The following is a 27565-nucleotide window of genomic DNA, read 5'->3' on the forward strand; positions in this document are numbered from 1 at the left end:
AAGCATTCTCCTCTCCTGAGCAGAAAAATCTGTAATGGATGTCTGAGTGAGTCTGTCAGCCTGTGTGTGTGTGTGTTTGCGTTACTCTGTGAACTCAGAGATGTTTGCAATCTGTCTGACGCGGAGAGGAGCCGAGAGAGCAGCTGTTTGCGAGGTGGGAAAGACAGGCTGATGATTGGTGGAGAGGAAGACTGCCTTTATGACATCATCTCCTCCACAACAAATCTAAAGCAAACTCAGAGAGTTCACAGTGCTGTACTTACTCAGCTTCAAGTTCAAAACAGAACCTGTACCAAGACAGATAAATACATACTCTTTATTAGATAAATATACTGCGAATAGACTAGCCACAACTACCACACAAATATATTATTTTAAAACAATGAACACAATCTCAAAACCCAACTGCGCTGGTTGATTGTTTGGACCAGTCAGCCCAACACATATCGGACATAACACAACGCCATCCATCAATAGAACATATGCAACGTGAACAGAACACTGGCTTGAGCAGCTGGTGACTGCAATCACATTTCCTGAATGGTCTTGTGTGTTTGTGTCGTAGTAGTTCACTGCTTGAATAATTCAATTATATACTTTTTTTTTTTACATTTTAGTCTGACAAAATCCCTGAAAAAATGTTTTTGACTAAGAACCTTGGCACATTATAGCCACATGGGTTAAGAACAGTAACGTTTATATAACTTTAATACTTGTAGGACCTAGGCTGTGAAACCCTGATGATTACTGCATGAGGTTGTGTTTCGGGGGGAGTGAGACACACACTCCCCCAGAAACACAAAAAATAAGCAACAACCAGTGGGTCTTGCGACAGGTATACAGAGATGACCAGTTTACAGACGCACCCGGTGCTTTCACTTGAGGTAAAATTGCGGTTTTATAAGAGAAAAAGTGTCAACAAGTGGCCATCAAAATGGAAGGGGGGAAAAGAAAAAAAAGATGAAAAACCTCTACAGTGCATCAACTTGCATAGTTATAATAGATGCATGTCTCAAGCAATAATACCAAATGAAGAGATTATCTGTCCAAACGTTATGATTCGTCGGCCATCTTGCACGTATCAAAGCCCAGTTAAGTGGCAAATATGTTGTAGCAGTAACACAACGCACGCCGGAGACCTGGGTTCAACCCCGAGTTGTCCCTTCCAACCTCCTCCATATCACCTTGTCATTTCTAAAACTCTTGAAATAAAGCTTGAAAATAAGCTAAGTTAAACAAATTGAGGGGTACTGAATCTATAACCTGACAACATACGGTCACATTCACTATCAAAACCTTTTTCTAAGGGAAAACCAAAATGAGAACTCTTATTTGAAAAGTCATTCTATTAGGCTACCTCGATTTTTGAAACAGTATAGACCATTTTGTGCCTTCGTTAGGAACATGACCGTAGGAGTGCTGAACGTGCTCCAGCATCAACTGGTAAATTGCCAAAATCAAATTATTCAACTAGCCAAAATTTAAAAAATGAGTCCTGTTTGTACATAGGCCTAAATAAATAAAATAGTCCAAATACTACACCAGAGAGGATAATGTAGCCACAGAGGATCAATATCTTCTTTTTAAAAAAATAGCTGTGAATTGCTTTAATCACAAGCGTAGCAGCGTGCTTAATATCAAACCGCTGATTTTTAGTTGCTGTTTCCTAACAGCCGCAGCGCCACATTGGCCTTATATTTCAAAACAGTTTTGAAATCAAATGGTTATGGCTGAAAAGACTCGAGAAGACTCTAATCTGTCTGTAAATAGTCTACCAAGACCAATAGGCTACCAATATTGAGCGATGCAGAGGAGCGCATCTGCCATCCACCATGAGTGAAGCTATTCCCAGAATCCCAGCCCAGGCTTCACTTACTTCATCATTGGTGAGTTTGTGCCTCTGAATTATTACATTTCTTTCAATATTTTGATTCTTTGCATATTTCCTATGCTGCCTTGATTGTGTAATTGCTTGTCATGCAGGGCTCCCTTGGAAAAGACACCTTGGTCTCAAAATGGGACTCCACAATGCCTAAATAAATGACACTAATAGAATGTCAAATGAAGCAGATTTCCTGATCCCGAACCCCCGGCCTCTCATGATCACTTAGGTGAAAACAAATCCTTCGTTCCTGGTCAGTAGACTCAAAATTCAAAAAGGTACTTGCACATCTGAGCCATCTTTGTTGGAGGTGCATGGTAACAATTGAATAAGATGAGAGAGAAAAAAGAAGAAAGAAACCAGCACACTGCTCTTTATTTATTAAGCTTTACGTATCGGCCTCAAGGCCTTCGTCAGAGGTGACTAAGGCCTCGAGGCCGATAAGTAAAGCTTAATAAAGAGCAGTGATACTAGCAAGAGCAGTGTGCGGGTTTCTTCTTTTTCGTCACCCTTTCAGTAGACTGAAATCACAAGACTATGATTTATGTACGCAAGCTTTTCAATTAGCACAGGCAGACCAATTCTGATCTTTTGCTAAATTAGTGGAAAAAGATCTGATCTGATTGGTCAAACCACAACTCTTAACTTAAAAATTCAGAATGAATGCCTATTTAACCATTGAAATTTGACATTTATGGACCAGGGTTTGGAGACCTGATACTGCAGTGAGACAGAGCTTACTGCGTCAATATGACAAAACAGTATAAAATGTTTTGTTTACACCAGCTTGAGCCAATCACGACACTAGATTGATCCGCATTCAACACGGTCACAGCCACACCCACTTCTCTCGCATCTGCCCAAGACAAGGCACAAACACAGACAGTCAAAGACGCGTGAATGAACAATGGTTTGAGACTAAATAATCATTTATTAAAGTGAAAAGGTCATTGTTTTCTTATATACCTGAGTTCAACCACCACCACCTCCTGCTGCTGCTTTCCACTCCGCAATGACTGCATGTGAAAGTGTGCACCTGTCCACGGGTCTGTGTGCAGGCTCCAAATGGTCTTATTTTACTTGTCTTTTACTAGGATAAATTCTCTAAAAATAGATTGGCCTATACTTTAGAAAGCTTGGCGTGTCTATACGGGATAACTTTGCTGATGGGACCTTCCAAATGCCCCCGTCACCATATTTCGGTCATGCTTTCTACGGTATCCAAAGCGACTTCCATTTTGGATCTACCTGGAGAATTTCATGCATCATCGCTAAGATTTAGACTATTTGTCACCTTTTGGTGCGACATATGGCATGTTTGAGTACAATGTGCTGGGGGGGGGGTGTATAAAAAGCCAGTGAAATCACATTTATGTCTAGGAGAAATGTAACAAGTGGTCACAACCACCTCCCACAAAACACAGAATTCTGTAGCCTCCGTTCCCCACTCTACATAACATTGAGTCAGACCTGAGTGAATTTGTTAACACGTCTACACAGTTTGTCTCATTGGAAATTTCAGACGTTTTTCATTTTTATCAGAACCAATATGGTGCATAAAAGTGTTTCTCCAATCCCGGTCCTTGAGTTGAGTATAGAAACTTTACCATCCCATCTCCAATCAGACATGCTCTACAGTACACCATTCAACTGGTGGGAAGAGCAGATAACTGTTCAACTGAAAACTCAAGAAGGTCATTCACTTGTCAGCAATAATTGGGGCAATACCCTTGCCAACACAAAAGACCAGGTTTGAGAAACACAGGAGTAGTTAATGGACTACTCCCTCTGCCTATACTGTGTTCGCTCCCAGCAAACCCACAATCTCCCATTCTATATACCCTACTTGACTAATGATTACCACTGGAAATTGACAGGAAATGGATGAGTTACCACCAGACTGCTTTCACTTATCTGGTCCTTTCATACCAGTGTTAATGAAGGTAAGCTGAGAGAAGAGCAAGCACATCGTTTAAGATGGTTTGGACATAGTTCAATGGCCAATTTCAGAAAAATAATTGGCTCAAGAGCAGGTTGAGGAAGGGAAACGTACCCAAGTAAGAAACTGGACATTAACCTGTTAGGGCTAGGGGGCAGTATTGACACAGCCGGATAAAAAAACGTACCCGATTTAATCTGGTTACTACTCCTGCCCAGTAACTAGAATATGCATATAATTATTGGCTTTGGATAGAAAACACCCTAAAGTTTCTAAAACTGTTTGAATGGTGTCTGTGAGTATAACAGAACTCATATGGCAGGCCAAAACCTGAGAAGATTTCATGCAGGAAGTGGCCTGTTGAGAAGTAGTGTTTCATCTTGGCTCTTTTTATTGAAGACTGAGGATCTTTGCAATAACGTGACACTTCCTACAGCTCCCATAGGCTCTCAGAGCCCGGGAAAAAGCTGAACGATATCGAGGCAGGCTCTGGCTGAAACACTTTATCGCTTTTGGCAAGTGGCCGCTCAGAGTACTATGGGCTTAGGCGCGTGCCCGAGTCGACCGAATGCTTTCTTTTCTTTTGTCTGTTTACCTAAACGCAGATTCCCGGTCAGAATATTATCGCTTTTTTATGAGAAAAATGGCATAAAAATTGATTTTAAACAGCGGTTGACATGCTTCGAAGTAAGGTAATGGAATATTTAGAATTTTTTTGTCACGAATTGCGCCATGCTCGCCACCCTTATTTACCCTTTCGGATAGTGTCTTGAACGCACGAACAAAACGCCGCTGTTTGGATATAACGATGGATTATTTTGGACCAAACCAACATTTGTTATTGAAGTAGAAGTCCTGGGAGTGCATTCTGACGAAGACAGCAAAGGTAATAACATTTTTCTTATAGTAAATCTGACTTTGATGAGTGCTAAACTTGCTGGGTGTCTAAATAGCTAGCCCTGTGATGCCAGGCTATCTACTGAGAATATTGCAAAATGTGCTTTCACCGAAAAGCTATTTTAAAATCGGACATATCGAGTGCATAGAGGAGTTCTGTATCTATAATTCTTAAAATAATAGTTATGCTTTTTGTGAACGTTTATCGTGAGTAATTTAGTAAATTCACCAGCAGTGTTCGGTGGGAATGCTAGTCACATGCTAATGTAAAAAGCTGGTTTTTGATATAAATATGAACTTGATTGAACAAAACATGCATGTATTGTATAACATAATGTCCTAGGGTTGTCATCTGATGAAGATCATGAAAGGTTAGTGCTACATATAGCTGTGGTTTGGGTTTATGTGACATTATATGCTAGCTTGAAAAATGGGTGTCTGATTATTTCTGGCTGGGTACTCTGCTGACATAATCTAATGTTTTGCTTTCGTTGTAAAGCCTTTTTGAAATGGTGTAAAATAGTCATATTTTTGAAAAATGGAAGGTTTTGCATTTCTAAGGTATTTGAATAACGCGCCACGGGATTACACTGGCTGTTGAGTAGGGGTTAAGGTTAAGAACGTTTGACGTAAGTAACTTTTTAACAACACAAATAAAGAGCTCTGGGATGCCACCATCTCTCGATGTGTTTTTTTTTTTTTTTTGTCATAACCTATGAACCCAAAAATAATTAATTGGTGAGTGTCTGAGCGCAAGAGCCACTATCGCATTCTGCAAAGCAGCAATATCTATATGATTTGTCTAGCGTTTACAGGGGTACTGACGTAGCCTGCCTCCAGACCGGTTTGTGCCGTCTTGCCAACCGTGATAATGACCATAGGAGTTTACAAGACAGCCTGATCTGGGACCAGGCTTGGTTAGGCAGTTATGGAGGGACATAAAAAAAACAGTTATAGACATCTTGTTGAGCTACATTTAATACTTTAGCCAGGACATCCCAATACACACTATGTAGAGGGAACGTCACCTAAACATCTCCTGATCCTGTGAGTCTATCTGAGCCTATTGGATTAAGTGGTTATGAGAAACATGCGTGTCAGAGCGAATGTCGAAAGCCTAAAATACCGCTTGAATTTAAGATGGCGTCGTTTTATATACAGTTCCTGTCAAGAAGCTTCACACTATCAATGTGAGCATACGATACGGCGGCTGGCTATTCATGCATGTGAACCACAACTCCTTTTCATTTTGTTTCAACTTCATTGTCTGAGGTATGAACAGTTGTTTAATCATTTTTTTAGTTTTCTGTTTTTTGATTTTTTCCCCCTTTAAAAAAACATAATATTCCTGTTTACATTAAGACAGACAGACGGCAAATTCATGGGTGACGTTTCCACCAAGCTCTCACCTAAGGTCCTTTTTACTTTAACCCATCTATAGACCAAGGTTAAGATTGGGTAGAGTATAAGCAGAAAACGGATCAGTGAGTTAGGGGCGTCTTCCACCTGGAGCGAACAGTACAAAACAGCTGAGATCAAAGTGAAGTTTCATCTGCGTCAGACATAGGGGGTCATTTGGGACGCAGCCCCTACACCGCACAGACGTTCAGAAAGTGTCTACAGCCGTTTGTTTTACACAGTAAAGCATCATATCAGTCAAGCTCCGACAACACAGACATTAACCTAACAATTAAATCAAATGCTAAACAACAAACAAACAATAATCATAACATTTTTGTTTTTATCCAAATCGTCTTTTCTTCCCCTCCGTTTCTGGGCTTTCAGTCCTGAGTCTCTTTTTCTAAACAGAAAAAAAAACTTTATTGAAACCAATCTGTCAGACAAACAGCATTTCAACCCAGAAGTATGACATCACAAATATGCAGAACGACACTTATTAGTGCACAACATTTTCAGTCTGGGACTTCACCATTTCATTTTTTTTTTTTTTACATTCCTCACAACGACATATCATTCATGTACCTGGGATTTCCGTTCCTCTCCAAGTTCTCAAAGTGCTACTTTTGGTTGGGGTTCGCTTGGATGTTCAGAGGGGAGCGAGACAGCCATGTTGTGGGGAGGAAGGGGTTATGGGGAGGTTAAAGCGAGTGAGGGCAAAGCATGAGATTGTCTTAAAGGGGGGGGGAGATTGGGGCTAGTTTCCTGGACCCAGATTAAGTCTAGTCCTGGACTAAGAAGCATGTTCAATGGAGATTCTCCATTTAAAGAAGTCAATGTGTGTCAGGGGGAGAAATGTGTTGAGTTCCAGAATGTACATGATATCCCTGGTTTAGTAGTGTGGTTAGTTAAGGTGGTGCAATAGGAACAGTGTGGAGAATGGGAGGTGTGGGGGTAGTGTGGAAGGACATACCTAAGCTAACATTTGTCAGTTGATTGTATACACATTCTCCTGACAGGAGGATGGCTAGCAAGAGCCTGAGAATCTATCTGCTGTGCTGGTGCGATTGATGGGGTCTGAAGGCAGTGTGCTCTGCGGTGCTGGTGAGTCTGATTCTGCGTGAGATTGTCAGTACCGTAGTCTAGGGACCACTAGCTGTGTGGGAATGCTCCCTTCTTCGACATGTTGTTTATAACGACCCCTTCTGGGGAACATTTCCATGTCGTTCACAGCTAAAAGCCAACCCTCTTCTACACCTTATCCAAACCAACCGTCTGGTCAAAGCCTGGCTCGTTCACAGTGACAAAAGAGTTGATTATCATTATACTGCATATATATATATATATATATATATATATATATATATATATATATTTTTTTTATGTATCCGTTATTTAAGTAGGAAAGTCACATTGAGATCGGCATCTCTTTTTCAAGTGAGCCATATCACATCTCCGCACGTGATTGAATGAAATCCTATTTTCCATACAGTTAAGAGCTTCTAGGTTCCTTTAAATCCCCTTGTGGTAATACTGAGAGAGTGTGTGTGTGTGTGTGTGTGTATGTGTTGTGACAGAATGTTAGGCACCGGGCTGAAGCTAGGGATTAGGGTAAAACTGCAGGAGAGGGGAGGTATTGTATTAGGAGTGGCGGTGATCTGGATTGTATCCCAACACGGCGCATATATAGGGAAAATACAGGGGGAGACATCCCTTTAGTGCAAAACAAACAACTGTCAATGGCTTTGAAGGAGAGAGGAGGGGGACATGTAGAGAAAGCGCAGAGCTGGCTGGGTGTAGGATTGGATGTGTGGAGAGGACAGTCAGAGAATCATCTCAAAGGCTTTGTGGCTCTCTGGGGCAACCCTTTTTCCTCACTTTAGGAGAAAGGGGGGTTGCTACTGTGAATGGTGCTGTAAAAAGTACATTATGTGGCAGGTTGCATTGGCTAGGCCTCTCATTCTTGTCTCGTCTCTGGACCTGCCACATTGAGAACCAGGGTATCCATCCACAGGTGAATACTACTGAACTGAGTTAGAGTATTTTTTCGTGTTTGTTTACCACAATAACAACAATAACAACGTCTACAATAACAACGCTTTGGCCCATCCATCGAGCTCAGTTGGCTTCCAAGGTGTACGGTCTGTCTTTTCCTAAGAAAGAAAGTTTCCTTTGAGTTTGTCAGACACAGAATCTTTATACTGCCAGTGGGTTTGTTGTTTGTCTTGAACATAGATAAATGGGGGAATCCATTATGAGACTTGGTCCTGTGTGATAAAAGTACTTCAAAAATAAAAGTGTAAAAGATAAAGACTGCTATGCATGTTGATCTGCAGCCTCTCGCATCTCATGGGGTCATAGAACCATACTGAACAGGGTAGTAGGGGGACCAAACAGGTCCATATTGGCAACTGTGGAAGTATATGTGTTTTGCACTCAGAGGGGCATCTACACTGACATGAGAGGCGAGGTAGAATCTGTCAGTTTGGAGGTGGGGCCTGTGGTGTAACCACCGGCGAGGTAAGTGACACCTCTCCCCGTCCCTCAAACGATCCCACATCAGAGGGGGCGGGAGTCCTGTGTGATGGGCAGGGCAACAGAGACACACACAGTCTGCAACCAGGAAGTGCAGTGCAGTCCAAACGGGAGATGTAGTGGAGGTTTGGGACGGGTGGAATGACAACCTAGGTGAGGGTCAACTGTCATATATGAGGTAAAAGAACAGCAAACTATTGTTTTGTGTGTGTACACACAGAGAGAGGTATATATAGATGAGATGTACTCATCTACACAGGCAGAAGGTTATGTTTACTATATATATATATATATATATATATATATATAATATAATATATAGTTAGAGAGGTATGACTGTATTCAGGTAGACAGGTATGTATAGGATGAGAAGTACATGGAGGTAAACCAGTGGGTATATAATGCAGGTACAGAGGTATATGTGCATGCAGGTAGACCGGTGTACTGTATACCTGCAGTAAGATAGGTATACAGTACTTGTATGTATGAGGGTAAAGGGTTGTGTATATACATGAAGGTACACTTGCACATTTGCACAACAAATTGGATACGGTTTGTATCCATAAATAGGTGTGTGTCTTTGCACTGTCCTAAAGGGAGGTTTATGTGTAACTCTGTGTAAGGGAGGTATGTAAGGTACAGGGAGGTAGGTTCACAAGTACACGTCTTGGCTAGGAGGAGTTCGGGCTGCACATCAGGGGGTTGGAAGGGAAGAGTTCAAAAGGGAGAAGTGTGGGGGGAACACTTGGTAACTGTCCCAGTGGAGGCTGGTGAGGAGGCCGGTGAAGAGGGGAGCTGGTTGGAGGCTCTGATGGAAGCTCAATTGTGGGACAAAATACAGCAGCTATCTGCCCTGCTCGAGTGACGGGCGGCTCTGAAAAGCTATGTCAGTCCATGTATGAATATGTTTGTCTATAGTAGTGTGTGTGTGTTAGGTGAATGTAGATGTACATCAGTGGATTTGTGTGTGAGGTTTGATTTTGTAAAGGTTTTTGATTGTCTGTGAATGTACGTGTGTGTGTTTGTGTCAGCCATCTGCCTCTCAGAGCGATTGCCTTCCACTAACACAGAGCTACACCAGTACCAGTACTCCAACCAGACCTCGGGGGTTTGGGTTTGCATACATGTGCACCTGGTGTATAACAACACAGGGGCAGAACACCGCTCAGGGCTGCTAGCTTCTCTGTTAGATAGAGACGCACAGCGCAGCCAGAGAACCCCACTTTAGAGGGGGGCCCCAGCAGCCACAAGAGCGGCCAGAAACGAATTATCAAAATGAAAGAAAGCCTTTGTTTTTCTCTGAGACTTTTTTCTTGGTGACTATCCGTGTTGCTGGTGGTGATATTGTGTTTCACAAAACAAAGAAAGCGGACAATTTTTACCCCTTTTCTTTTCCCCTAATAATTCCCCCCTCTCTCTTCCAGGCCAGAAGTTAGGGGTCAGTTCATACTTCCTGGTCCTCGAAGACCTCCAGGAAGAGCGGAGGGAAGAGTTCGTTGGGACACTCCACCTTCATGTGGAGGAAGCGGCTGGCGTGGCACGCCCCGATCATCCTCAGGTCCGTCACCTTCATCAGCAGCTTGGGCCAGAAGTGGGGAATGTTGTGCTTGCGGTGGTTGATGTAGTGCTCGAAGGCAAGCAGGTACGTCTCCTGGCACTTCTCGATCTTATCTACCGACGTCAGGCCCGAGCGATCTGAGAGGAACGCACAAATACATACCTTTAAAGACCAATAATGATACTAGAGAAATGGTAGATATTGAAGCTTGTTCATAAAACGTTACCAACATAGGGAGACCTTCAGTGTGTTCATTCAGCTGTTCTTTGTTCATAAAGATGTTATGTCTGTTCCTAAAGTGGTTGTGTCTGTTCTTAAAGTGGTTATGTCTGTTCTTAAAGTGGTTATGATCCTGATGTCCTTCCATTGATTGACTGTTTTGTTTGTTCATGGAGCTGCTATGTCTGTTCATTAAGATATTATGTCTGCTCATAGAGTTGTTATAACCTTTCCACAGCCTCCTGGCTCCTCACCTGAGCTCATGAGGAGCACAGCCTGCAGCAGGGCCACCTCCGAGTCGTCCAGGTTAAACTGTGCCAGACTCTTGCCCAAATCAAAGATGGCGTCCGACACCACGCCCAGGCCGCCATTCTTCAGCTGCTCCCTCTTCACCGCCATCTCGCCGCTCAGGGTAAGCGTCTCGCTCTCTGGGTCGTAGCGCACGGCGGCGCGCAGCGACATGATCTCCATACAGCAGCCTTTCAATAGGATGATCTGGTCCTCACAAGGCAGCTGGAGGGAGGAGAGGGAGACTGTTAGAGTGTACACCACATAAACACAAATCAGGTCATCCCATGGCAGTGAGGGGCCTGAGAGGAAACCTACAGTCAGCTGAGGTAGATGGCACTAAAGGTCAAGACACACACACACACACACACACACACACACACACACACACACACACACACACACACACACATGCAGTCCTCACAAGGCAACTATAGGGCATATGTACATTATACACACAGCCTGGGAACAAACTGAAAGAGAACATGTTACTAAATATCCAGTAATTCTAGCAGCTACCGTAACCACAACAGTTAGCTACATTATTCCTCTGCTGGCCAGTGAGACTGCGTTGATGTTTATTTGTAATGATAGTCCAGCTACAGATTACATAACTGGTGAATCACAATCTTTCGGGACTGTCTGTGGATGAAGGTGAGTTCTGTGCACCCTAGTCTGAGTACTCTCAGTGAGTGAATGAGTGAGTGTGAAACAGCAGCATTATCTCCTCATTATAGAGCAGATTGAGTCATATGCCGGAGGCAGTGGTGAATATACAGTATAACACAAGCACGCACGTAGAAACGAACAGACAGACACCATGACAAACAGTTCTGCTGAAGGAGGAGAAAGAGGTGGTGGTAATCACAGTCAAGTGTGTGTTGGTTGATGAGCCCCATTAGAGACACACAGGGACAAATGAGGACACAGGACAGAGACACACAGGAACTTACACACACACACACACACACACACAAATGCACAGGCACACGACACACAGTGCTTTAAACCCACCTCTGAGAACATGGGCAGTTTTTTGGCAAAGTCGACGACGCGTGTGATGGCAGGGGTGATGATCTTGGTGAACTCGCTGAAGGCCTCCAGGTCTACCTTGTCTCCGTCTGGGGTGGGAGCCCCGGGGGACTGACCTATGTCCTCAGGCTGGGGACACAAAGATGGCGTCTAATGAATCGTCCCACCGGGCAAACACAGTCAGATCAACCAACATCCACTTTTGGCTTGATATTTAATTCGGTTGTTTACCAGACCTGGGTTCAAATGTATGCGCATTTAAGTATTTATATACTTATTTTCTGTGCATTTGAGTATTTTCAAATAATGTGGCAGAAATAAAACTACTTCTATTTGAAGTATTTGAAACTATTTTAAAATGATTTCCTATAAATAGCTTACTAATTGAAAGTATTTTGAAATACTTGTTTCCAAATACATTATTTCAAAAAACCCTAGGACCAAACAGACCTGGGTTCAAATGCATGGAGTATTTAAATATTTGTACTTGAAAATAAATGTATACGAGTACTTTCAAATACATGTCAATACATTCCAAGTGTATTTCCAAATGCATTCCAATATTCCACTACCTGTATTTTCAAATATACAGTACCAGTCAAAAGTTTGAACACACCTACTCATTCAAGGGGTTTTCTTTAGTTTTACTATTTTCTACATTGTAGAATAATAGTGAAGACATCAAAACTATGAAATAACACACATGGAATCATGTAGTAACCAAAAAATGTTAAACAAATCAAAATATATTTTATATTTGAGATTCTTCAAAGTAGCCACCCTTTGCCTTGATGACAGCTTTGCACACTCTTGGCATTCTCTCAAACAGCTTCACCTGGAATGCTTTTCCAACAGTTTTGAAGGAGTTCCCACACATGCTGAGCACTTGTTGGCTGCTTTTCCTTCACTCTGCGGTCCAACTCATCCCAAACCATCTCAATTGGGTTGAGGTCGGTTTATTGTGGAGGCCAAGTCATCTGATGCAGCTCTCCATCACTCTCTTTCTTGCTCAAATAGCCCTTACACAGCCTGGAGGTGTGTTGGATCATTGTCCTTTTGAAAAACAAATGATAGTCCCTCTAAGGCCCAAACCAGATCGCTGCAGAATGCTGTGGTAGCCATGCTGGTTAAGTGTGCCTTGAATTCTAAATAAATCACAGACAGTGTCAACAGTAAAGCACTCCCACACCATCACACCTCCTCCTCCATGCTTCACGGTGGGAACCACACATGCAGAGATCATCCGTTCACCTAGTCTTCTTCTCACAAAGACACGGCGGTCAGAAGCAAAAATCTCAGATTTGGATTCCAGACCAAAGTACAGATTTCCACCGGTCTAATATCCATTGCTCGTGTTTCTTGGCCCAAGCAAGTCTCTTCTTCTTATTGGTGTCCTTTAGTAGTGGTTTCTTTGCAGAAATTTGACCATGAAGGCCTGACTTACGCAGTCTCCTCTGAACAGTTGATGTTGAGATGTGTCTGGTACTTGAACTCTGAAGCATTTATTTGGGCAGTAATTTCAGAGGCTAGTAACTCTAATGAACTTATCCTCTGCAGCAGAGGTAACTCTGGGTTTTCCTTTCCTGTGGCGGTCCTCATGAGAGCTAGTTTCATCATAGTGCTTGATGGTTTTTGTGACTGCACTTGAAGAAAAGTTCAAAGTTCTTGAAATTTCCCACATTGACTGACCTTCATGTCTTAAAGTAATGATGGACTGTTGTTTCTCTTTGCTTATTTGAGAGGTTCTTGCCATATGGACATGGTCTTTTACCAAATAGGGCTATCTTCTGTATACCACCCCTACCTTGTCACAACACAACTGACTGGCTCAATCAAAGCCATGAGTGTGCAAAGCTGTCATCAAGGCAAAGGGTGGCTACTTTGAAAAATCTCAAATATATTTTGGTTTGTTTAACACTTTTTTGGTTACTGCATAAATCCATGTGTTATTTCATAGTTTTGATGTCTTCACTATTATTCCATATTGTCTAAACTTTTGACAGGTACTGTATGTATTCATAAGTGCAGCCTGTTTTGTCTGTGTGTGAGTGAGGTGATGCACTGAGTGAGTGAGTGAGTGAGTGAGGTGATGCACTGAGTGAGTGAGTGAGGTGATGCACTGAGTGAGTGAGTGAGTGAGGTGATGCACTGAGTGAGTGAATGAGTGAGTGAGGTGATGCACTGAGTGAGTGAATGAGTGAGTGAGGTGATGCACTGAGTGAGTGAATGAGTGAGTGAGGTGATGCACTGAGTGAGTGAGGTGATGCACTGAGTGAGTGAGTGAGTGAGTGAGGTGATGCACTGAGTGAGTGAGTGAGTGAGTGAGTGAGTGAGTGAGTGAGGTGATGCACTGAGTGAGAGAGTGAGTGAGGTGATGCACTGAGTGAGTGAGAGAGTGAGTGAGGTGATGCACTGAGTGAGTGAGAGAGTGAGTGAGGTGATGCACTGAGTGAGTGAGAGAGTGAGTGAGGTGATGCACTGAGTGAGTGAGAGAGTGAGTGAGGTGATGCACTGAGTGAGTGAGAGAGTGAGAGAGGTGATGCACTGAGTGAGTGAGTGAGTGAGTGAGTGAGTGAGTGAGTGGTGAGTGAGTGAGTGAGTGAGTGAGTGAGGTGATGCACTGAGTGAGTGAGTGAGATGATGCACTGAGTGAGTGAGTGAGTGAGTGAGGTGATGCACTGAGTGAGTGAGTGAGGTGATGCACTGAGTGAGTGAGTGAGTGAGTGAGTTGATGCACTGAGTGAGTGAGTGAGTGAGTGAGTTGATGCACTGAGTGAGTGAGTGAGTGAGTGAGTGGATGCACTGAGTGAGTGAGTGAGTGGATGCACTGAGTGAGTGAGTGAGTGAGTTGATGCACTGAGTGAGTGAGTGAGTGAGTTGATGCACTGAGTGAGTGAGTGAGTGAGTTGATGCACTGAGTGAGTGAGTTGATGCACTGAGTGAGTGAGTGAGTGAGTTGATGCACTGAGTGAGTGAGTGAGTGAGTTGATGCACTGAGTGAGTGAGGTGATGCACTGAGTGAGTGAGGTGATGCACTGAGTGAGTGAGGTGATGCACTGAGTGAGTGAGGTGATGCACTGAGTGAGTGAGGTGATGCACTGAGTGAGTGAGTGAGTGAGGTGATGCACTGAGTGAGTGAGTGAGTGAGGTGATGCACTGAGTGAGTGAGTGAGTGAGTGAGGTGATGCACTGAGTGAGTGAGTGAGTGAGTGAGGTGATGCACTGAGTGAGTGAGTGAGTGAGTGAGGTGATGCACTGAGTGAGTGAGTGAGTGAGTGAGGTGATGCACTGAGTGAGTGAGTGAGTGAGGTGATGCACTGAGTGAGTGAGTGAGTGAGTGAGTGAGTGAGGTGATGCACTGAGTGAGTGAGTGAGTGAGTGAGTGAGGTGATGCACTGAGTGAGTGAGTGAGTGAGGTGATGCACTGAGTGAGTGAGTGAGTGAGTGAGGTGATGCACTGAGTGAGTGAGTGAGGTGATGCACTGAGTGAGTGAGTGAGGTGATGCACTGAGTGAGTGAGTGAGTGAGGTGATGCACTGAGTGAGTGAGTGAGTGAGTGAGGTGATGCACTGAGTGAGTGAGTGAGTGAGTGAGGTGATGCACTGAGTGAGTGAGTGAGTGAGTGAGGTGATGCACTGAGTGAGTGAGTGAGTGAGTGAGGTGATGCACTGAGTGAGTGAGTGAGTGAGTGAGGTGATGCACTGAGTGAGTGAGTGAGTGAGTGAGGTGATGCACTGAGTGAGTGAGTGAGTGAGTGAGGTGATGCACTGAGTGAGTGAGGTGAGTGAGTGAGTGAGGTGATGCACTGAGTGAGTGAGTGAGTGAGTGAGGTGATGCACTGAGTGAGTGAGGTGATGCACTGAGTGAGTGAGTGAGGTGATGCACTGAGTGAGTGAGTGAGGTGATGCACTGAGTGAGTGAGTGAGGTGATGCACTGAGTGAGTGAGTGAGTGAGGTGATGCACTGAGTGAGTGAGTGAGTGAGTGAGGTGATGCACTGAGTGAGTGAGTGAGTGAGTGAGGTGATGCACTGAGTGAGTGAGTGAGTGAGGTGATGCACTGAGTGAGTGAGTGAGTGAGTGAGTGAGGTGATGCACTGAGTGAGTGGTGAGTGAGTGAGTGAGGTGATGCACTGAGTGAGTGGTGAGTGAGTGAGGTGATGCACTGAGTGAGTGAGTGAGGTGATGCACTGAGTGAGTGAGTGAGGTGATGCACTGAGTGAGTGGTGAGTGAGTGAGGTGATGCACTGAGTGAGTGAGGTGATGCACTGAGTGAGTGAGGTGATGCACTGAGTGAGTGAGGTGATGCACTGAGTGAGTGAGGTGATGCACTGAGTGAGTGAGTGAATGAGTGAGTGAGGTGATGCACTGAGTGAGTGAGTGAGTAAGGTGATGCACTGAGTGAGTGAGTGAGTGAGGTGATGCACTGAGAGTGAGTGGTGAGTGAGTGAGGTGATGCACTGAGTGAGTGAGTGAGTGAGGTGATGCACTGAGTGAGTGAGTGAGTGAGGTGATGCACTGAGTGAGCGAGTGAGTGAGTGAGGTGATGCACTGAGTGAGTGAGTGAGGTGATGCACTGAGTGAGTGAGTGAGGTGATGCACTGAGTGAGTGAGTGAGGTGATGCACTGAGTGAGTGAGGTGAGGTGATGCACTGAGTGAGTGAGTGAGTGAGGTGATGCACTGAGTGAGTGAGTGAGGTGATGCACTGAGTGAGTGAGTGAGGTGATGCACTGAGTGAGTGAGTGAGTGAGGTGATGCACTGAGTGAGTGAGTGAGTGAGGTGATGCACTGAGTGAGTGAGTGAGTGAGGTGATGCACTGAGTGAGTGAGTGAGTGAGGTGATGCACTGAGTGAGTGAGTGAGTGAGGTGATGCACTGAGTGAGTGAGTGAGTGAGTGAGTGAGGTGATGCACTGAGTGAGTGAGTGAGTGAGTGAGGTGATGCACTGAGTGAGTGAGTGAGTGAGGTGATGCACTGAGTGAGTGAGTGAGTAAGGTGATGCACTGAGTGAGTGAATGAGTGAGGTGATGCACTGAGTGAGTGAGTGAGTGAGGTTATGCACTGAGTGAGTGAGTGAGTGAGTGAGGTGATGCACTGACTGAGTGAGTGAGGTGATGCACTGAGTGAGTGAGTGAGTGAGGTGATGCACTGAGTGAGTGAGTGAATGAGTGAGTGAGGTGATGCACTGAGTGAGTGAGTGAGTAAGGTGATGCACTGAGTGAGTGAATGAGTGAGGTGATGCACTGAGTGAGCGAGTGAGTGAGTGAGGTGATGCACTGAGTGAGTGAGTGAGGTGATGCACTGAGTGAGTGAGTGAGGTGATGCACTGAGTGAGTGAGTGAGGTGATGCACTGAGTGAGTGAGTGAGGTGATGCACTGAGTGAGTGAGTGAGGTGATGCACTGAGTGAGTGAGTGAGGTGATGCACTGAGTGAGTGAGTGAGTGAGTGAGGTGATGCACTGAGTGAGTGAGTGAGTGAGTGAGGTGATGCACTGAGTGAGTGAGTGAGTGAGGTGATGCACTGAGTGAGTGAGTGAGTGAGTGAGGTGATGCACTGAGTGAGTGAGTGAGTGAGGTGATGCACTGAGTGAGGTGATGCACTGAGTGAGTGAGTGAGTTGATGCACTGAGTGAGTGAGTGAGTGAGGTGATGCACTGAGTGAGTGAGTGAGTGAGTGAGGTGATGCACTGAGTGAGTGAGTGAGTGAGGTTATGCACTGAGTGAGTGAGTGAGTGAGGTTATGCACTGAGTGAGTGAGTGAGTGAGTGAGTGAGGTGATGCACTGAGTGAGTGAGTGAGTGAGTGAGTGAGTGAGGTGATGCACTGAGTGAGTGAGTGAGTGAATGAGGTGATGCACTGAGTGAGTGAGTGAGTGAGGTGATGCACTGAGTGAGTGAGTGAGTGAATGAGGTGATGCACTGAGTGAGTGAGTGAGTGAGGTGATGCACTGAGTGAGTGAGGTGATGCACTGAGTGAGTGAGTGAGTGAGGTGATGCACTGAGTGAGTGAGTGAATGAGTGAGTGAGGTGATGCACTGAGTGAGTGAGTGAGTGAGTGAGGTGATGCACTGAGTGAGTGAGGTGATGCACTGAGTGAGTGAGTGAGTGAGGTGATGCACTGAGTGAGTGAGTGAGTGAGGTGATGCACTGAGTGAGTGAGTGAGTGAGGTTATGCACTGAGTGAGTGAGTGAGTGAGGTTATGCACTGAGTGAGTGAGTGAGTGAGGTGATGCACTGAGTGAGTGAGTGAGTGAGGTGATGCACTGAGTGAGTGAGTGAGTGAGTGAGTGAGGTGATGCACTGAGTGAGTGAGTGAGTGAGGTGATGCACTGAGTGAGTGAGTGAGGTGATGCACTGAGTGAGTGAGTGAGGTGATGCACTGAGTGAGTGAGTGAGGTGATGCACTGAGTGAGTGAGTGAGTGAGGTGATGCACTGAGTGAGTGAGTGAGTGAGGTGATGCACTGAGTGAGTGAGTGAGTGAGTGAATGAGGTGATGCACTGAGTGAGTGAGTGAATGAGGTGATGCACTGAGTGAGTGAGTGAATGAGGTGATGCACTGAGTGAGTGAGTGAGTGAATGAGGTGATGCACTGAGTGAGTGAGTGAGTGAATGAGGTGATGCACTGAGTGAGTGAATGAGGTGATGCACTGAGTGAGTGAGTGAATGAGGTGATGCACTGAGTGAGTGAGTGAATGAGGTGATGCACTGAGTGAGTGAGTGAATGAGGTGATGCACTGAGTGTTAGAAAGAGAGAGAAAGACAGATTGGACCAGTACTTCTGTTATGCTTGTTTTCGAGGCTGTGGTTATCAACACCTCAGATATGCACTGAATCAATCCATTCTGAGCAGATCCACATCAACTTTACTTTCAACAATAAAACTCTTCATACTGCGTCTCATTTGCCTGGTTGCCTGGCAACAACTTAGTCTCACTTAGCCCTAGCCTAGCCAACTTTAGATTAGCCTAGCATCTCACCAGGAACTTGCGTTTCTGTTTCCAGTGGGAGCCCTGCGCGTTGGTGTGGCGGTGGGCCTCTGTCACATGGCGAATCAGCTCCCACTCCGAGCTGTCGGGCTCCGGACGCGTCTGCAGGGTCTTCACAATCTCATCCTTCTTCCTCTTCTCCCGGTTCTCCTCAATCAGACGCCGCTTGGCTACCCGCTTAGAGTCGTCCAGCACCACTAAGGACACAGAGTTGTTTTGTGAACCTACTGTATTTCAGTACTAAATGTAGAGGTAATGGGAGTGTAAAGCAGTGAGAAGGTAGGTGCGATATATATGGTTGACACTCATGGTTACACACTCATGGAGTGTGTGTGTGTCACTCACGGTCCATGGCCATGCCAACTGCGATGCATTTCCTGAAGCGACACAGTTGGCACTGGTTCCTTGTGATCTTGTCGATGATGCAGCAGCCATCGTACTTACAGGAGTAAGCCGGGTGAAGGTTCTTCTGGATAGTGCGCCTGAAGAAACCCTGTGGACATTGGTTGCATCAACTTAGTTATGTCAAAGTACGTTATCAACATTATGACGTTGAATCAACCACGTTGCTATTTTTTTTTTGGGTTGTTGAAAATCCCATGTGTGGAGACCAAAGTTTTTTTTTCAATTTCAATTTATTTTAGAAGAAATAGGGAACTTTTTTCTTTAAGAAAAGTGCAAGGGTGACAATCTATGCTATTTGGACACAATTGTATACGTTTTTTAAATGTCACTAGTATAATATGTCAATAATTTCGCAATAATTCTCGATAGTTAAATCAAAAATAACACTAACTCATTTAATGCATATACAAAGGAAAATCAGGTTATTCCCTAGTAGTTACTGTGGAATGCCTAAGTCATATAACATATGACCAAACCAGTCCTTGAAGTCCTACAGGCCAGTCATGGGCCATGTCTCTCACCTTGCAGCCCTCGCAGGTGATGCAGCGGTAATGGTAGCCGGTGGCCTTGTCTCCACACACCACACACGGCTCATCCTTCTCCAAGTAGCTGGGGATATATCCTTGGACAGAGAGGCTCAGTGCTGAGGGAGAGATGGAGAGGAGGAGAAAGGAAGAGGAGGAAACAGGAAGAGGAAGTAGAGGAGGTAGAGAGAGTACAGGAGGAGGAGAGGGGAAGCAAAGGAGGAGGAAAGACAAAGTGGAGGAGAAATGAAGAGGACGAAGAGGAGGAGGGAGGAAGAGGGAGTACACGAGGAGGAAGAAAAAGAGGAGGGAGTAGAGAAGGAGGAGAGAGAGGAAGAAGAGGAGAAGGAGGAGAGAAGTGTTAACACAGGAGCAAGAAATGCACATATACAGTAGAAGTGTGTATGCGTGTGTTTCATTAGGTCTGTGTGTTTCCTGTGTGGGCACACACATACAGTTGAAGTCGGAAGTTTACATACACTTTAGCTAAATACATTTAAACTCAGTTTCACAATTCCTGACATTTAATCCTAGTTAAAAGTTAGGATCACCACTTTATTTTAAGAATGTGAAATGTCAAAATAATAGTAGAGAGAATGATTTATTTCAGCTTTTATTTCTTTCATCACATTCCCAGTGGGTCAGAAGTTTACATACTAATTGAGTGTATTTGGTAGCATTGCCTTTAAAATTGTTTAACTTGGGTCAAATGCTTCGGGTAGCCTTCCACAAGCTTCCCACAATACGTTGGGTGAATTTTGGCCCATTCCTCCTGACAGAGCTGGTGTAACTGAGTCAGGTTCGTAGGCCTCCTTGCTCGCACAAGCTTTTTCAGTTCTGCCCACAAATTTCCCATAGGATTGAGGTCAGGGCTTTGTGATGGCCACTCCAATACCTTGACTTTGTTGTTTTTAAGCCATTTTGCCACAACTTTGGAAGTATGCTTAGGGTCATTGTCCATTTGGAAGACCCATTTGCGACCAAGCTTTAACTTCCTGATAGATATCTTGAGATGTTGCTTCAATATATCCACATCATTTTCCTGATGCCAACTATTTTGTGAAGTTCACCAGTCCCTCCAGCAGCAAAGCACCCGCACAACATGATGCTGCCACCCCCGTGCTTCACGGTTGGGACAGTATTTTTCGGCTTGCAAGCCCCCCCCCCCCCTTTTCCCCCAAACATAACAATGGTCATTATGGCCAAACGATTCTATTTTTGTTTCATCAGACCAGAGTACATTACTCAAAAAAGTACGATCTTCGTCCCCATGTGCAGTTGCAAACCGTAGTCTAGCTTTTTTTATGGCGGTTTTTGGAGCAGTGGCTTCTTCCTTGCTGAGCGGCCTTTCAGGTTATGTCGATATAGGACTCGTTTTACTGTGGATGTAGATACTTTTGTACCCGTTTCTTCCAGCATCTTCACAAAGTCCTTTGCTGTTGTTCTGGGATTGATTTGCACTTCATCTCTAGGAGACAGAATGCGTCTCCTTCCTGAGGGGTATGATGGCTGCGTGGTCCCATGGTGTTTAAACTTGCGTACTATTGTTTATACAGATGAACGTGGTACCTTCAGGCGTTTGGAAATTGCTCCCAAGGATGAACCAGACTTGTGGAGGTATATAATTTGTTTTCTGAGGTCTTGGCTGAATTCTTTTAATTGTCCCATGATGTCAAGCAAAGAGGCACTGAGTTTGAAGGTAGGCCTTGAAATACATCCACAGGTTCACCTCCAATTGACTCAAATGATGTCAATTAGCCTATCAGAAGCTTCTAAAGCCATGACATCATTTTCTGGAATTTTCCAAGCTGTTTAATGGCACAGTCAACTTAGTGTATGTAAACTTCTGACCCACAGGAATTGTGATACAGTGAATTATAAGTGAAATAATCTGTCTGTCAACAATTGTTGGAAAAATTACTTGTGTCATTCACAAAGTAGATGTCCTAACCGACTTGCCAAAACTAGTTTGTTAACAAGAAATGTGTGGAGTGGTTGAAAAATCAGTTTTAAAATCACACCAACCTCAGTGTATGTACATTTCTGACTTCAACTGTACAGTACACACACTCACATATACACACCCACACCACTCTGACCTAATACCACTCCAGGAGAAATCCTAAAGTCACTCACCACCTAAAGTCTTCAGAGAAGAGAACCACATGACGGTGCCAAGACTACACAGCTGAAACACATTTATTCCTGACAATTCTAACTTGGAGTCCCCTCTTTTCAAACAATCTACTTAAATGAAATGGTTCTCTCTCCAATTCATCTCCTGAAACGCGTGCCCGCGTCTTTGTCTAAAACACTGAAAGCAATTTGGCAGACACTCCACATACTGTAATACTCCATATGGTTTAGGTAGAGAAAATAAACACTAACCACATGACCACCTAGGAATGCTGCTGCCCCCCCATAAAAAAAAGCTTTATAGAAGGGTATCCGAAGCATGTGGCTGAGTGGCTAGAGAGTAAGTGCTTAGAACAGCTTCATGATACAACCATTTGTAAACGAGCATTGACTTGTCCTTAACTGAGGATGGGTGGCCAATGGCTTGTACATGAACTTACCAGACATGCTCTTCACCGAACATGTGCTGTTCTTTCTCTTCCTTTTTGGGCCATCAGGCCACCTGGAGAGAGATGAAGACAGAAACATAGAGAGAGAGAGAGAGGAGGATAGATAAAGAGAGAGAGAAAGAGGATAGATAGAGAGCGAGAGAGAGAAAGAGGATAGATGAGAGAGAGCGAGAGAGAGAATAGACGAGAGAGAGCGAGAGAGAGGATAGACGAGAGAGAGAGAGAAAAAGAGGATAGACGAGAGAGAGAGAGAAAAAGAGGATAGACGAGAGAGAGAGAGAAAAAGAGGATAGACGAGAGAGAGAGAGAAAGAGGATAGACGAGAGAGAGAGAGAAAGAGGATAGACGAGAGAGAGAGAGAAAAAGAGGATAGACGAGAGAGTGAGAGAAAGAGGATAGACGAGAGAGAGAGAAAAAGAGGATGAGAGAGAGAAAAAGAGGATGAGAGAGAGAGAGAAAAAGAGGATAGACGACAGAGAGAGAAAAAGAGGATAGACGAGAGAGAGAGAAAGAGGATAGATAAAGAGAGAGAGAGGATAGATAAAGAGAGAGGATAGATAAAGAGAGAAAGAGAGAATTTAACCTTTTCATTCGAACATACAACCAGCACCTTTAAATAACATTCCACCAACCAATCCCCAACTGCCTTGTAACCAAAAATCCCACCACACCCAAAAACACTATCAAAACAAGACAACTACAAAGCAGGGCAGCCATACAAATCTCTTCACAAGCCGATTACCATTTCATTGACAGGACAAACTACCTCCCATCCCTGAACAACATATTATTCTGAAAATCGCCTAATGTTATTCAGTTACTAGGCTCACAGTACCCTGACTCCTATATGTAATCCACATGACATGAACATTTTAGTGACCTCACAAAACATACACCAGGCATACAACATCTGGACTACTGCCTGAAAAGACATGAGGGAGAGGTACTGCGGGAGAGGTACGGCGGGAGAGGTACGGTGGGAGAGAGTGTATTAGAAACAGAGAAACAGAGGAGAGAGCTAGAAAGAGAAAGGTGTGCAATTGAATCACAAAACTCAAAGGTCACTTCCACTTAGAAAATGGAGGTTTCCTAACACACACTACACACATTACCATCAGTTGACACCCAATGTTACAACACATCTATTGGGCTATTTCTGTTTTATTGTGGCATCAAAGTCATTGACGTGTGCTGCTGCTCCCCTTAGGAGGAGCTGTTTTCCTTAGCCTGGTCAAGCAGGCTGACCACTGCACTCACGCTTCCTTTCACAAGAGAAGCTAAAAATCGCAGAATCAGGCTGGTTTCATAAAGACATGTTTCTTGGAATCGGAGAGCTCTTTCTCTGTCCCGGACGAGTCCCTGTGTCTTTCTCGACGCATATCCTCTCCGACATTGGTCAATATGATTACGGTCACTCCCTAACAACACCATTCGTTTTTGCCTCTTTCATTCACCCAGCCTCAAGTGTTCTGTGGAGGGTACAGCGCCAGGACATTCCTTTAACCACGCTCGTGCACACACGCACGTACAGGCGTCACAAGAGTAAGTCCCTTGACACCATCATTCATCCACGTATGACAGTTTTACAGATGAACCTCCGTCAAGAATCCTCTTAAATTGTGCTTCATCTAAATGACTGGTCTATCTTTATATAGCAAGTTACAGTTGAAGTGAGAGTCATTATGATTGGCTTAGCACATTGCCTTCAATGTGAGCTCAGCGATAGAGATTCTCCGTCCTCACTCCTCTATACCCCTCTACCTGTCCCTCTCTCGGTTTCCCTCTCTCCCCTTCTCCATCAGAGATATGTTAATCCCAAAATGGTCTCTCCTCCGTTTCAAATGTGGTGATGCATGCTAGACTGTTTTCCATTTCTTTCACAGTAAAGGTGCACTTAAAGCAACAACGTTCAACTACACTGGCCAACTTGGCTTTGGCTGTCATATGCTCGCTCGCACACACACACACACACACACACACACACACACACACACACACACACACACACACACACACACACACACACACACACACACACACACACAGAGAGAGACACACCTGTTGATGCAATAGGGTTGCAGAATATGCATGGCTGTAGTCTGTATATCCCAGAGAGATCTGTATAGTATATCCTTCTAGAGCGATCCTCTCAGAACAGTATCTGGGATGCTGCAATGTTCGCTGGGTGCTTCAGCCCTCAGTACTCTCCCTCTCTCTCGCTCTCACACTCCCTCTCCCTTTCTGGCAGGGAGTATGTTACTTTGCTTTCACTCTCCCAACCTCTCTCCATCGCTCTCTCGATCCTTCCCTCTCTCTCTCATGCTTTCATCTGTTGACAACCCCCCCCCCCCTCCCGGATGACAGCCAATTAGTGATAACTATCACCTCATGTGACGGAGCTTTAGAAGACACCTCTCCCTGTTCTATCCATCCCTTCTCAAAATCCCTCTGTCCTCCCCCTCCTCAGAATGACTTGATCTTCAATCCCAAATCATAGAGGCTTTGCTTATGTAATCATGGAGATTGTATTCTACAATGGGAGCCACAGCTAACATGTTGTGACATTAATATGGAACGCCTGGTAAGTATTCCAGTGATTGTCTTTTAAATGGTGTTACAAAGGAAAATAAAAATTGGTAAATGTGTTTGATTGATCAATAATATCAATGGCTCTTGGTTTTCAGTGTTTTGAAGCTCACTGCCGGGTTGAATTTAGAGAAACCGCAAACTGAAACACAAGCAGATTTTTATATATACACACACACTGAACAAAAATATAAAAAACGCAACGTGACAATTCAAGATTTTACAGATTTATAGTTCATATACGGAAATCAGTCAATTGAAATGAATTAATGAGGGCCTAATCTATCCATCTATTTCACATGACTGGGAATAAAGATATGGATCTATTAGTAACAGATACCTTTAAGAAAAAAAGGGACGTAGATCAGAAAACCAGTGACCACTATTTGACTCCTGCAGCGCAACACGTCTCCTTTGCATAGAGTTAATTAGCGACATGGGGACGTGCGTTATCATGCTGAAACATGAGGTGATGAGGCGGGTGAATGGCATGACAATGGGCCTCAGGATCTCGTTAGGTTCTCTCTGTGCATTCAAATTGCCATCGATAAAATGCAATTGTGCTCGTTGTCCATACCATATGCCTGCCTGCCTGCCCATACCATAACCCCACTGCCACCATGGGGCACTCTTAACAACGTTGACATCAGCAAACCACTCGCCCTCACAATGCCAGAAACGCGGTCTGCGGATGTGAGGCCGGTTGGATGTACAGCCAAATTCTGTAAATTGACACTGGAGGTGGCTTATGGTAGAAAAAAGTACATTCAATTCTCTAGCAACAGCTCTGGTAGACAATCATAGTCAGCAAGCCAATTGCACACTCCCTAAAAACTTTAGACAACTGTGGCATTGTGTTGTCTGACAAAACTGCACATTTTAGAGTGGCCTTTTTTTGGTCCCCAGCACAAGGTGCACCTGTGTAATGATCATGCTATTTAATCAGCTTCTTGATATGGCACACCTGTCAGGTGGATGGATTATTTTGGCAAAAGAGAAATGCTCACTAACAGGGATGTAAACAAATTTGTGTACAAATTTTTGTGCGTATGGAACATTTCAGGGATCTTTAGTTTCAGCTCATGAAACATGGGACCAACACTTTACATGTTGCATTTATATTTTTGTTCAGTGTGTATATACACAGTACCAGTCAAAAGTTTGGACACACCTACTCATTCAAGGGTTTTTCTTTATTTTTACATTGTAGAATAATAGCGACGACATCAAAACTATGAAATAACACATATGGAATCATGTAGTAACCAAAACAGTGTTGAACAAATCAAAATATGTAATGAAAACTCAAATGACCCGAGTCAATACTTTGTAAAAGCACATTTGGCAGCGATTACATCTGTGAGTCTTTCTGGGTAAGGCTAAAAGTTTTCTACACCTGGATTGTGCAACATTTGCTGATTATTCATTTCAAAATTCTTCAAGCTGTCAAATTGGATGTTGATCATTGCTAGACAACCATTTTCAGGTCTTGCCATAGATTTTCAAGTAGATTTAAGTCAAAACTGTAACATGGCCTCTCAGGAACATTCATTGTCTTCTTGATAAACAAGTCCAGTGTAGATTTGGCCTTGTGTTTTAGTTTATGGCTGAAAAGTGAATTAATCTTCCAGTGTCTGGTGGAAAGCAGACTGAACCAGCTTTTCCTCTAGGATTTTGCCTGTCCTTAGCTTCATTCAGTTTCTTTTTTTATCCTGAAAAACTCCCAGGTCCTTAAAGATTACAAGCATACCCATAACATGATGCAGCCACCACTATGCTCAAAAAAGTGAATTGCTTTGCCACATTTTTCGCAGTATGACTTTAGTACCTTGTTGCAAACAGGATGCATGTTTTGGAATATTTTCATTTTGTACAGGCTTCCTCTTTTTTCCCCCTGTCAATTCGGTTCGTATTGTGGAGTAACTACAATGTTGTTGACAGCCTGTAACTGTTTTAAAGTCACCATTGGCCTTATGGTGACATTTCTGAGTGGTTTCCTTCCACACCGGCAACGGAGTTAGAAAGGATGCCTGTATCTTTGTAATGACTGGGTGTAGTGATACACCATCCAATGTGTAATTAATAACTCCACCATGCTCAAAGGGATATTCAATGTCTGCTTTTTAATAAAAATCTACCAATAAGTGCCCTTCTTTGCGAGGCATTGGAAAACCTCCCTGGTCTTTTTGGTTGAATCTGTGTTTGAAATTCACTGCTCGACAGAGGCGTTACAGATAATTACATGTGTGGGTTACAGAGATGAAGTAGTCATTCAAAAATCATGTTAAACACTATTTATGCAACTTACTATGCGACTTGTTGAGCACATTTTTACTCCTGTACTTATTTATGCTTGCTATAACAAAGGGGTTGAACACTTGACATTTCAGCTTTGATATTTGATTAATTTGTAATTCCACTATTACATTCTGTTCTTTTTATTTTTTTATTCAGGCTGTAGTACAACAATGCATTTCATAATTATTATTTGATTAGATATTATGCATTGTACCACCAACGCAATAAAGGTCATTACCGCAAGTTTTCCAAGTCCAAAAAAGTAATAAACAAATCCAATTGTAATATATTTTTTTAACATTACATTCAGGCCAAAGACTTCAATGTTGGGTTCATCAGACCAGAGAATCTTGTTACTTATGGTCTAAGAGTAATTTAGAAGCCTTTTAGCAAACTCCAAGCGGGCTGTCATGTGGCTTTTATTGAGGAGTGGC

General features: G+C 43.8%; 1 protein-coding gene across 2 annotated transcripts in view; it reads right to left on the bottom strand.

The window, feature by feature from the left end:
- Positions 1–6248: 6248 nt before the first annotated feature.
- Positions 6249–27565, bottom strand: part of tr-alpha (thyroid hormone receptor alpha) — a 109239-nt gene continuing 87922 nt past the window's right edge. Inside the window, exons 4-10 of one of the 2 annotated variants that reach the window (XM_014192391.2) lie at positions 22239–22300; positions 19660–19781; positions 19079–19226; positions 18725–18930; positions 11731–11877; positions 10683–10941; positions 6249–10346 (exon numbers count right to left, since the gene is read on the bottom strand). In XM_014192391.2, coding sequence (XP_014047866.1) covers positions 10096–10346; positions 10683–10941; positions 11731–11877; positions 18725–18930; positions 19079–19226; positions 19660–19781; positions 22239–22300 — 1195 coding nt within the window. In that variant the 3' untranslated portion in view covers positions 6249–10095. 2 annotated transcript variants of the gene reach the window in all.

The sequence above is a fragment of the Salmo salar genome, chromosome ssa03 (assembly GCF_905237065.1).
Source record: "Salmo salar chromosome ssa03, Ssal_v3.1, whole genome shotgun sequence".
In the NCBI taxonomy this organism is placed as follows: domain Eukaryota; kingdom Metazoa; phylum Chordata; class Actinopteri; order Salmoniformes; family Salmonidae; genus Salmo; species Salmo salar.